Source organism: Furipterus horrens, unplaced genomic scaffold (assembly GCF_987537825.1).
Source record: "Furipterus horrens unplaced genomic scaffold, mFurHor1.1.pri manual_scaffold_6, whole genome shotgun sequence".
NCBI classification, from domain to species: domain Eukaryota; kingdom Metazoa; phylum Chordata; class Mammalia; order Chiroptera; family Furipteridae; genus Furipterus; species Furipterus horrens.
In genome coordinates, this window is record NW_028327176.1 from 187,430,251 (window position 1) to 187,442,675 (window position 12,425).

The 12,425-nt window shown below is 51.1% G+C and overlaps 1 protein-coding gene across 2 annotated transcripts in view; it reads left to right on the top strand.

The window, feature by feature from the left end:
* Positions 1-12,425, top strand: part of ZDHHC14 (zDHHC palmitoyltransferase 14) — a 225,979-nt gene that overhangs the window by 187,910 nt on the left and 25,644 nt on the right. For both annotated transcript variants that reach the window (XM_090280023.1, XM_090280025.1), the window contains exons 4-5: positions 3,115-3,252; positions 6,373-6,421. In XM_090280023.1, coding sequence (XP_090136149.1) covers positions 3,115-3,252; positions 6,373-6,421 — 187 coding nt within the window. The remainder of the gene's footprint in view (positions 1-3,114; positions 3,253-6,372; positions 6,422-12,425) is intronic.

Sequence of the window (12,425 nt, forward strand, 5' to 3'; positions counted from 1 at the left end):
CGTTCTCCTTAGCTGGCCTAGCACTTGGCACAGCTGGGCACGTGACAAATACTCATGAAAGCCATGCAGTGTTGGGTGGTCAAGAGTTCCGGAGGCTGGGGGAGCCGGGTCCCGTCCCAACCTCACTGCACGTCCCCTTTGTGACGTTGGGCAGTGTCCTTGCTCGCATGGGCGTCCTTTTGTCAGTAAGAAGTTTTCTGCAGTCATTTGACAGGCATTTATCATAGGCTTCGAGTAGAATTGGCAGATAAAGGCAAATAAATGACTGAGATGATTTTAGAAACCGGTGGGGGAGGGCGAGGGGTCACTGATGGGACTGGCTCATGGACTGGACGTGAGGCTGAGCGAAAGAACAGGTCAAGGGTGGTGCGTGGGGTTCCGGGTAAAACAGGAAGGCGTGGGCAGTATGGAGAGGCGCGCCTTTGGCGGGGGGTGGGGGGGGACAGGAAGCTCTCCGTGGCGTCAGGGCTGAGGTGCCAGGTGGTTCACCACGGGGCTGTGCTGAAGGTGGCCTGTGGCCATTGTGACGCCCTCTGTGTAGAGCTGGCATTTGAACTTGGGGTAAAGAGATCGCCCGGTGGGAGAGTGTGCCCATGGACAGGTGAAGAGGCCCAGCCTGCGCCCTGGGTGTGGCCACCGCCAGTTGGCAAGCAGGGGGTGGGGGGGTCGCTGAGGAAGAGGGTGAGAGGAGGGCACCGGGTCGGGAGCCAGAGGGAGGGAGGCCGCCATCAGACGGCCAGCCCGGGCTCTGACGCATCCTCGTTCCTCGGAGGGGCCCCCGGGGCCTCTGAGGCTCCCCCCCGCCCCCCTCCGCATTCTCAGGGAACACAAAGGAGAACGTGAGAAACATCAAATAAAAGAATCGTTCCACAAGCCTCCATTTTTACTGGGGTTTTCATCAGCTCTGAAAAAGGTTTTAATAAGACACATATTCAAGTGGAAAGTGCTTTCAGCTCAGGCTGCCAGGGCGCCAGGCGTTCGCGCCCACACCTGAGACGTGGCTGGCACCCGCCGGGCCCCACGACAGCGCCTCCTGCCCGGCCCGGTTGCTGTCCCTCCTCTGTCCCTCCGCCTCCCTCAGGGAAGCACAGCCCCAGCATAGCTAATAGTGAACTTTCTGAGTTAAAAATATGGCTGCCTGCCCAGCAGAAGCGCTTCACAGTGAGCGCCAAGATGGTGGCCCTCGAATGGGGCCCCTCAGTGACACTTACGCCCCCCGAGCCCTGCTGTCTTCTCTGACAAGAGGCTCGTGCCCCACGCACTGGGGGCTGGAGACCAGGTCCCCAGGCGGATCGGAGGTTCCGTCCCTGTGCTCGGTGCCCCGTCCTCCGCGTCTCACTCCCATTCCCCACGCGTTGTGGAAAGAAGAAAAGAGGTCTCTCAAAATGACAGCCTCAGAGTCTTAGGAAAATCTGGCGGATCCAGATGTTTTCCTCTCTTTGCATCCCTTGGTGTAGACCTCGCGTCACGTGGTCCGCGCGGGTTGCTGGCGTGGGGCGATGATGCGGTTCTGCGCAGGGGTCCGCCTTCCAGCAGCACGTGTGGACATGGGACTCAGTGTCTTACAGGCCACCAGCTGTCGCCAGGGCAGCGAGCTCTGGGATTTCTCTTCAGGTCCTCTGCATGGACTGGCCGCTTCTTGTTCGTGTCCCTTACAGACAACAGTGGGTCTTCCGGTTTCTGAGTCACACCTGTCTCCCGGTATCCTTGGGCCTTTTTCAGGACGTGAGCTTGCACTTGACGTAAAGCGAGATGAGTGCTTGATAGACCACCACAGGGTAAGGCCTCCGACGGCCTTGCGTGACTTTATAACGTGTCAGGGACACGTCACGCCTCACCCAGCCCTCGCTGTGTTAAAGCACGCACGGACGGGTAACATAGGGCAGCTGGGCAGAAGCTAAGCTGGGGGCCCAAGTGAAAAGCGAAGCCGTGTGCCTAGCACCCCGCCCCCACCCCCACCCCACGCAGGCAGTCTGAGGTGAGGAGCGTGAAAACGTCACGCTCCCTGGTTCTTTTGAATAAAACATCAGCTGCGTCCTGCAGGAAGGAAGCACCAAGCTGTCTCTCTCAAAGGGGAGAACAAACCCTAAACACAGTCATGGGGAGTTCCCACGGCGACAGGGCGTGGGCTTGTCCTTAGGGGCCCGGGTTTGGGCTGTGCAGAGCCTATGCTCCGTCAGTTACAAGGCGCCGGAGGCAGCCTGTCCGTTGGGCAGATGGGCTCTTCCCAGGGAGAGACCTCAGCCCCAGCTCCAGTCCCACTGCTTCCGAACTGGGCGGCCCCATGCACGCCGTCCATCTCGTCCCCCAGCCTCCATCTGCTCACATGTGAGATGGGGCAGCACCACCGTTTTCCCATAGGGCGTTGCGAGGCCAGAGGGATTCGTGTCTGTGACCTCTCCCGACAAACTCTGAAGCACCCTGGGTGTTTTTTTTAAGCCGTCCCAGACATTATTTTATTGAACACCCCATAAGAACCCCGTTTTACGGGTAAGGAAACAGGATTGTGGGCTGAACGGTCTGGTCTTACGTTGCACTTGATCATGGTTCACTTAAAAAATAATTACAATTCTCCTACAAGTTTTGAAAGAGTGGAGACATTTCTTCGGAAACAGTAGCGATTGGGATGAGAGACCAGGGACTGTCCCTCTGTCCCGTCCCAGTCCCCTTGGGCGCTCCCTCCATGGTCACTTACCAAGAGAAGCAGTTACTCAATACCACGCGTGTACCGACAGGAGGGGGCAACCCAGCACTGCCCCGCCCGACACTTAATGTCAGAGGAGTTGGTACCTTCCTAGGGAAAGACTGTTCTGTAAACCAAAGAGGTTTCTTCTTTTTTTTACAAAAGGGTGAAATCTTTACTTTTCTAATTGTAATAAGAATAAATGTATACTCTTCATTTTTCAAAACAGCCAAGCTCTGCTGAAAGAATAATTATGTTCTTGAAATGTCTTGATGTTAAGCCTTGCTAAGTGGTTAATTTGTAAACTCACAGTATGATGTCATTTTGTTATATTATCTGAGCATTGGGTGGTGAGGGAGGGTCTCCCGCATGTAAAAAAAGAAACATTTTATTAATTGATTTCCCTTTTTTTTTTCTGCCTCTCATTTCAGAACGGTTTGATCACCACTGTCCCTGGGTAGGCAACTGTGTGGGGAAAAGAAACTACAGATTTTTTTATATGTTTATTTTATCTCTGTCTTTTCTGACAGTCTTTATATTTGCATTCGCTCTCACCCACGTCATTCTTCGTAAGTATGCTGGCGAAACCAGGTTCCGTACGTAGCCATTTGCCTGCCTTTGGTTTTCTGATTTAATTTTGTTTTAATACTTTGATCATTTTGGGCTTTCTCTTTCTTCTCTTCTCCCTTCTCCGGGTGCCCCTCCTGACTTATGGCATGCCCCCTTTTCGGTTCTGCCTTCCTCTATCCCTCGTCATCCCCCACCCAGACACACTCCCAGTCCCCACCCCCATCCTCCCAGTGGCAGTTGTCAGGGTCACACCTGGGACAGGCTCTCTTTACTTACAAGACTTTTTCCTGGACACACTTGTCCCTGTTCCATCCTCAGTGGCTTCACTTCCTCTTCTGCTAAGGGGTCCCCTGGCAGAATCTCGCCCTCACTTTGCCCACCGCAGGGATCATCACCACCGAGCACAGAGCTCTTTCATTGTTTTTAGCGTGATATCCGCTTAAGCAGAACAGTCACCTCCCTAGAAAAAGGCGTCTGGGGATCAAGACTGGGTTTTCTTGCACATGAATCTACAGGTTAAAGGCACACATTTGATAAGACGTTCCCTTATCTGCTGGAATGTTAGTAAGCTGCCCCTGGCATATTAAGGAAGCAACTTGACTAAACATGAGATTTTATATAAATGATTTTAATATATATTTGCCGGAGCAAACGGCATTTTTTATTCCGCATTCCGAAGGTCATAACTTTGAATTTCCTGTTGTCCCTCGGCCATTGACTTCCCTACCATGGGCAGCGCTGAGAAGGACGCTAACTGGCTTTGCGCTATAAACGTCAGCCTTTAAACGTCCATGACAGTGCCATTAGCCACAGCAAAGAGCAGTGGAGCCTCTTGTCCGCATTCCTGAAGTACAGAGCCTCCTTCTGGAATGTTCCAGAAAGTACCGGAGTACACGCCTCACTCTCTCCCTAAGCAGTAGCGCTGAAAGCACAAAGGGGGTGTACGCCAAGGCTGAAGCTAGCAACATCCTCCTCCCCTTCTCTTCCCGCGGAGTCTGTGTGGGGCTCCGGGGAGGTTGGCAGTAAGGAAAGTGTCCTGTTAGATCTTTTAAATATTGGTCACATTGGGACATGAAATGGAGTATCCCAAATTTTCATAGGCATTTAAAATCCTGGTCCCCATTTTTTCATACTGAAATCCTTTTATCCGAATGTGACACAGATTTGTAATATGTGCCTGGGAGCCATTCCTTGGCGGGACTGCAGGAGCAGGGTTGGCAGTCTCATTAGAGAACTTCCCTACAGGACCTGGAGGGGTGCCAACGTGGCTCTGCAGGGGCCCCTTTTCTCTTGGTTTTCAGAGTTGGAAAATGACAAAAGGAGCCAGGGTCCTAGCTGTGTACTAACAGACAAAAGAATCAGAGAGAAGACGCAGTTGTGGCCACGCTATGGAAGATACAAGTACTGACCTTCCAGCACCTGATCTCTGATGCTACAACACAGTTTAAATATTACATTTTTATATCATCTTTGGTGACTTCAAAATACTTTCCTATATACAGGATCACATTGTATTTAGGGCCTTGCCCCTACATTCTGGATACCAAGGGCCTATTTTCATTTGCTCAGCTACGCACATAAACTCTGGGAATACACACACACACACACACACACACACACACACACACACACACACACTCTCTCTCTCTCTCTGAAGCCAGCGCTGGACACAGCAGCTTTGTGACCCACCCTGCACTTTCCAGAAAACGGGATTTTGCTGTGGCTTTCTCTTATATCATGAATCCAATCTTCCACACAAAAATCATTCAGGACTGATCTGCCTACAAGTGACCCAAATATTTGGATGAAAGCAAGGAAGGGTTTTCCGTTCCTCTTGCTCTGCACCCCAACACACCCCACCCTACCCCCTACATCGCAGGACCTGAGATGCTTTCAGGTAAAGGGTGGAGTTTCTATGTGGTCCCCATGGCCCCCCTCCGCCTGCTGCTGGGGAACCGTCACTGGCGTTCTCCCTGCCAGGGAGCGCCCCAGAGCAGGGACATCACAGGGAGAGGAGAGCAGGGGGAGGGATCCGTTACCGCAAAGCTTGCTGCCCCCAGTTGCCACGAGGCTGTGTCTGCGCAGTCGTCTGCCCAGTGCCCCTGCTGACTTTGCCCTATCGGCCTGGCAGGGATGGAAGGGAAAGGCCCAACTTTCCTTTTCAATTCTCCCACGTTGGCCTCCTGCCACACACGGCACACCCCCATGCCTCAGACGGGACAGGAACTCAAGGAAGAATGGGGAGCTGTCCCACTGGCCACTTCCCGAAGCTGGACGGGGTTGCCAGTTGCACGAAGGGTCTGGGACGCCGCCTCTAACTCCCACGTGGCAGCCGCACGAGCACAGAACGCCAGAGTCCCTCTCTGTCCGTTCTCCTGTTCACCTCACTGCTGCCCCAGGGCCCGGCCGTGTCCCCAGACTCTGCAGTACAGCAGAGTCCCAGCCTCAGCACCCCAGGGTGGGACTGGCCACAGTTCCTCCTACGGGGCTTTCATTCATAAAAACCATAGTGCCAGTGCATAAAGTAAAAATTGCTTCTTCTCAGGAGTGTCTGTACTCAACCCGTTAAAGAAATGTTTTCTGACAGACCGTCCATATTGAAATGTCTTCAACCCAAAGGGAGTCAGTGACAAACCGCAGCTTTCTGCGCCTGTTTGCTGTGCGCTCAGGGGAAGATGTCTTCCGCACGTAGCCTAGTCTCCAGCACAGCCCGGGTCAGGAGTTAACAAACTCGGGGAAAACAGTCTTTCATAGAAGAAGAGGAAAAAATGGCATACCACATTCTGTTTTCCTGTTAAAATGAGGACAACAAAGGAGTAATCAGAACTATAATTTATGGGAACATATACAGACACCCATCTGCTTTTTTTAATTGAAAAAAAATATCCTGCAGATGTTGGGTCTAGTTATGAATCTGCCTTTTTCCCGTTGAATCGCTCGAGTCGGATCTCAGTTTCAGATCCGTGTGCTAGGAGCTGTAGCATGTACAAAATACAGTCACCATACTTCATTGGTTTTGACTCACCTGTTATTTTTATGTAGATGAGAGGGCCTTCAGCACGAGGCTGTTTCTCTGCAGGTGAACGTGCGAATACTGACTTGTGGCTTTATTCCCACAGGTTCACAACAAACAGGATTCCTTACTGCTCTGAAGGATAGTCCTGCAAGATATCCTTTCTGGTGGCCGTGTCGTTTACAAGGCTAACGTGTGAAGTACCAGGCTGACCTTCTGCTCAGTCCCCTCCTCATCCCGTGCCTGGGCCTGTCTTCTCAGAAAGCGTGTTCTGTTTTGTTCTGTAAAACGCCCAAAGAGCTCCCTAGCGTCTGAATGCTTGAGCGTCGTCGTGACCCACTCAGCCTTGTTTCGATGGACGGGCTCCTGAGCTAGAAAACCAAGTGTGAATTCTTGCCCACCCCCAGAAACCCACGCTGCTTCGTGTCACATCAGGTTGGTGTGGGGAGAGGTAAGGCTGCAAGCTCCCGCTGCCTTCACTTGGAAGTCAGCGCGTGGTCCCTGGAGAGTATTTAAGGATGCCCCTGTGGGGGTCCCTTTCTTGGTAGGCAGCCCTGTCCCCTGAGCCTCCGTGTGGATTCTATCTGGGGGTCAGTGTGGCATTCCTCTGGGCAGGACAGATCGTCCACATTTGTTTTTGGGAACAACACCTCTCACAGTCCTGAATGGACTGAAGATGGTCCCTTCAACACGTTCGGTTAATCCCATCCTCTCAAACAGTATACGTGGGCATGTACGATACTGTTTTGAACTTGAAAGAAGAATGTTCACCCGTTGAGATCTGTGGGGGTCCCTCTCCTGTCCACCTGCTACTAACACTAACTGGGGTAGCCTCAGCCAGCTGGCCCCGCCGTCCGGCTCTGTCTGGGACCCAGTTCTCTCTCTTCTTCACATCACCCAGGGAGACGGGACTGGAACTTCCCATTATTCCCAGGAGTCATCATCTTGTGATAGAGAATTCTTTTACTGAGATGTTCACGTCACATGCATGCATTTCAGTGGACAGACCGACGTCAGTGACCTCTCACCGGTGAGAGAGGCTGACCCGAAGCCTGGGGCGGGGTTCAGCTGCACGTTCCCCGGGGACTTTGGGCTCCCTGCTGTTCCACTCGGCTCCGGGGGGCACCTTCAGGCACAGCCCGCCCGCCGGAGCACAGGAGCCGTGTACGGCTGGGCTGTGGCCAGTGGGTGTTCGCCTCGCCCACGACAGACCTCCCAAATGCACGGATCTGTCACCTCACAGTCCTGGCTTGAGTCGTAAGGAAGACGGTAAGGGTAGCATGTCATAGACCAAGGCAACAGCTTCTAATTCCTGCTCCATCACAGCTGACCGTGAGATCCGAGGCATTTCTTTTAACCCTTTGGTGTCTCAGGTTTTTGACCCATCATAGTCAGCCCCTCTCTCCTTGGCAATGCTCTGCTGATAACGTCAGCTATTTGCAATACAGCATTCCCTCACTTATCGCGGGTATTACGTTCTAGACACACACACCCCGCCCCTGCAAAGTAGGAACCTTACATTTATTCTACATTCTTAAACCTACATAGCTCTAACAACATATATATACAGTACCGCCAAATCCCACGATAGAGCGAAAAATCCGCAATAAATAATTAAATATAATATTTTTAAAAATCCCACGATACAGTGAGGCCGCGATAAGTGAACCGAGATATAGAGAGGGACTCCTGTATATGTTACAATGCTCAGCGCCAAAGCATTGCTTCCACGCGGGGCCGGAGTGATTTCAGGGAAGCTCTTTCTGTGGCAGTTTATGCGCCGGGCAGGCTCTGCCAGAGCCTTCTGTAAGAGCACATGTCTCTGCTCATTCTCCTGGCCTGGCTGTGCTCGTAATCTGTATAATCAAGGGCATTGTGCTCCCTCATAAGGAAGCAGATGTTGCCGATAGAAAGAAAGGGCAGCAGTGTGTTCAGTTGGCATGCTGGGTTTGCCGCAGAAACTATTTACGTGGAAGAGGGAGGAAAGAAATGCTCTTATTTGGTCCGGAGCAAATTTTAGCTTATTTCCCCTGGAATGTCATTCTCAGGTGGAGGGAAAGGGTTTCCCCTAAGGCCCAGTTTTTGAAAACTCATAAAAATCTTGGCTGCTGTCTTTCCAGTGTTGCCATCTCTGGCTGCTGCCCCTCCACCCACAGCCTGATGTACCCCCCACCCCCCAGGCTGTGACCCAGCGTGGCCTCCACATTCAGGAGCTTGGCAGCCACAACCCGCTCTGAGTGCACGACGGCCCCTTACAGCATCCCGACATGGCTTGGGGGCAGGACATCCGCACCTCCAGGCCGTGGCCTCTCCCAGCCTCACTCCGCGTGCCTGGCTGTATGGGCTTCGCATTGTTGGTGTAACAAATAGCCACAAATGTAGAGGCTTAAAGCAACATAACTTTATTAGCACACAGCTCTGTGGGTCAGCACCCAGTAGGCTCAGCTGGTTTCTGCTCCGGGTCCCCTGAGGCCAAAATCTAGGTGTTGGCCAACCTGGACTCTCCCCTGAAGGCTCTGGGGAGGATCTTCTTCCAGGCTCAGTCAGGTGGATGATCGAATTCATGGGAGGCGGAGAGGGGGCGGGGCCAGCAGCAGGTGCTGCGGTCCAGCGTCTGGCTTGTTCTCGGGCGCTCGGCAGCCCCCTTCCAAGCCTGTACCCTCAGCCCTGCCTGCGACCTTGGAAGCACATTCCATCAGAAGGGAGCAGAGCAGCAATGGGGTGGGGAGCAGGGTGATGCATTCTGCTCAACAAAATCTGTTGGTGCCAAGATCTAGGCAATGACTGATTTCTTAACAGCAGAGTAAGTCTTAAGTGTCCTAAAGACTCAGAAAATGCACTCGGAGGGGGTGGAGTCCAGAAGGAAGATGCGCGGCTGCAGAGAGATCAGGGAAGGCGTTGGCAGGTAGCCTTTGTGTGGGGCTTGGACAGATGGGGAGATTCTGACGGGAATGGAGGGGCGAGGCCCCAGGCAGGGCCACTGTCCTGAGCAAGGCCCCAGTCACTTGGAGGCACATCATCGGAGAGACACAGACGGCCTAACGGGCACCCTTCTGTTCTAGTGGAATTTGGTAGAAGGCTTGGAGCTGGCTGAGTGTCCACAGAAACGGACACCGTCCGCCTGGTAGAATATTAACGAAGGCAGCTCAGGCCTTCCCTAGCTCTCAGCCTTCAGGGCCCGTCCAACCAGGTACCTGTTGATTCTCAGAAAACAAGTAGGACAGGTGTCCGGAGTTCTCACACCGCGGGAGGTTAAATGACCCCCGTTTAAGCACCACAGTTGCCAGAACTAGAGACCCCTCTTTCCACCCAGGGAATGGGGGCTTCTTCCTGCTGCCCCTCCCCAGTCTGGTGGGGGAGGGGGTTCGTGTAGAATAAGCATCAGTTACGTTTCATAACGTCACAAAGTGGGGGAGGAGGTCATTTGGTTTTTAGAATCAGCAAAGTAATACAAGACCATATTCTCACCGTAAAAAATGTCCAACAGAAAGGTAAGCGGGAAAAGGAAGCATTGCTCTTGTCCCTTCCCCGTCACTCTGTAGAATCCTTGTCAGTTTTCGTGACTCCTTCCATATGCTCTTCGAAGAGTTTGAATTCCTATGTGTGCATTCAGATACACAAACTCATACATTGGGGCAGGAGAACACCTGCTTGTACCCAAAAGGGAGCATGCATTGTTCTACGGTTTGATTCTTAAATATTTCCTGAAAATATTTCCATGTCAACGTGTACATGGACTTCATTTTTTTACTTCTTTATGTAATTCCAGAGTACAGATGAACCAAAGTGTATTCCACTGTTAGATATTTAGACTTCTTAATTTTTTACTGCTCAAAAACTGGGGTAGTGGATTTTCTTGTATGTGTTTCTTCATACATAGGGGTTAGTAGTTCTCTAGGATTGACAACTAGAGGTGGAATCACTGAGCTGACAGGTAAGCCTGTTTTAAATGTTGATTGACAGGCCACGTTGTCCCCTAGAGAGGATACCGATTCACCCGCCCATTTCCCTGCGTCATCCCCCACACGGCTCGTTACCAGTGCTGTGATTTTTGCCTGTTTGATGGGCTGAGGAAAATTGATCGTTTTAATTTCCATTTTCGGGATAAAAATTGGCTTGTACATCTCTTCATGTTTATGGGCCTTTCTTTTTCCTACCACAGTGTGCCAGTGCATCCCCTTTGTCCATATTTTAACTGGGCTATATATTCTTTTCCTATTAACATGGTTTTTGTGCATTCTCGGTAATAAGCTTTTAAATATCCTTTGCCAATATTTTCTACCAGTCTGTCACTTACCTAAATGTACAGAAGTGTTTAATTTATTAACGAAATCAACCTATAAATCTCATTCTACAAAGTCCCCGTCCTGAGCTTTGTGCCTTATATCCGCATCTCAAAATTATTCACATAATTTATTCATTTTAGAGGAAATACCTTTCTGTTTTGTTTCTTAAGTTTGGCACAGTGCTTTAACTCCAGTATAATTTCTTGTGTGTGGTGTAAGCTACAGTTTTAACTTAATTTTTCTCAAATGTTTAGTGAAAGGTCTCAATACGGCTTATTATTCTAGTCTAGCGATTCTCACGTATTTTAGTCTCAGAACTCCTCTACACTCTTAAAGTTATTGAGCTCCCCAAAGAGCTTTAGTTACATAGAGTATATCTGTTTCTATGTACTGCATCTGAAATTAAAACAGAAACGTTTAAAACTCAAGAACGCACAAGGGCTTGTCCTGTGCGCATGAGCGAGGACAGCCCCGGAACTAGTCGCTGAATGACAGAAGGAGGCTGAAACTGGGGATCGTGTGTGGGTGTGGACAGGAAAATGGTTTTGACCTGGAGGGCCCCTGAAAGGATCTTGGGGACCCTACGGGTCCAGCGCCAGCCCTTGAGAACCAGCAGTCTGTTCCACCAGCACTCATTGAAATGCCTTCTCGATCCCATGTGCCCACAAGTCATTTTGGGTTTTGTTCCATTTTGTTTGCTAGAAAAGTCTTCTCTTGCCCCCATCCCCATGATTTTTTTTTCAAAATGTCGTACTTTTTCTTGTATATTTTCTTTTCCTGATGAATTTCGGAGTCTGTTTATCTCATTTCAGTTTTAAAATTCCAGTTGGAATTTTGATTAGAATTGTCGTGACTTCATAGAGTGATTTGGGACAGCTACATCCCTTTTCTGCCTGGTATAAAGGCATGTGGGAGAAAAGGAGAGGCTGGAAGGGGATGGTCACATGGTCTCGTCTGAAGGGTCTTGCTGACTTTCCATGTTCATTGTCTGCTGTGTGAGTCAGCATGAAGTCCACACGGCCCACATCCCAGACACAGTGACAGGCACTCCAGTGACGGGCACAGGCTGTTTCCCTGTCTCTGTCTGGGGACTGCAGGGGCATCTAACCGATGAAGATAATATGCTGGCCAGCTCCTGAACCTAAATATCTAAAAGCATCCGGTGCTGGTGGAGACATTCGATCTGGAGAACAAAGGGAAACATCCCCGATACCTGCCCTTTCATCCAAGTTCTTCCCGTAAGTTAGCGTTGCCGATGTTACTGTCATTTTTAGGGGGAAAAAGGATTTCCAACAGCATCTATTCCTTGTGTTTAAATATCAGAACCCAGGGCAGGGGCCTGACACAGAATAAGATGCATGAGGACTTAGGGGGCACATGCGTGGTGCCCTCAGAGCCATGTCCCTCCACACCGTGTGGCACCCAGGCCCCATCAGCCCAGAGCTCAGAAAGGAAGGGGCCCAAGGCAGAGCCTTGGAATTCAGCGTTCCCTGGCCACTCTGGGCGATTTTGGTCAGTAAGAAAACCCATGTGAAACACACAGACTTTTTCAAATAAACTGCCACCTGGATTTGGCACTGGACAAAAACAAAACAAAACAAAACAAAAAGTGAACGCAGATTGTAAATCTGGCTGCTGGGATGCAAAGAGATCGGCCAGGGTGTATCTCAGAGACCAATTCTTCCCCACGGCGCTCTGAGGCCATGGGGCCATGAACAAGGCTTGACGCCTGGGGCAGCCTCAGTCTTGCGGCTCCGAGGTCCGAAGCCCCAGCATTCTGGCCTGTCATGGAACACTGTCCTAGTTTGGGACCTTGGGAAGCATCCCTCTCTCCCAGAAGTCTGGAGACCAAGTTCCAGTTCTGTGTTGCCAT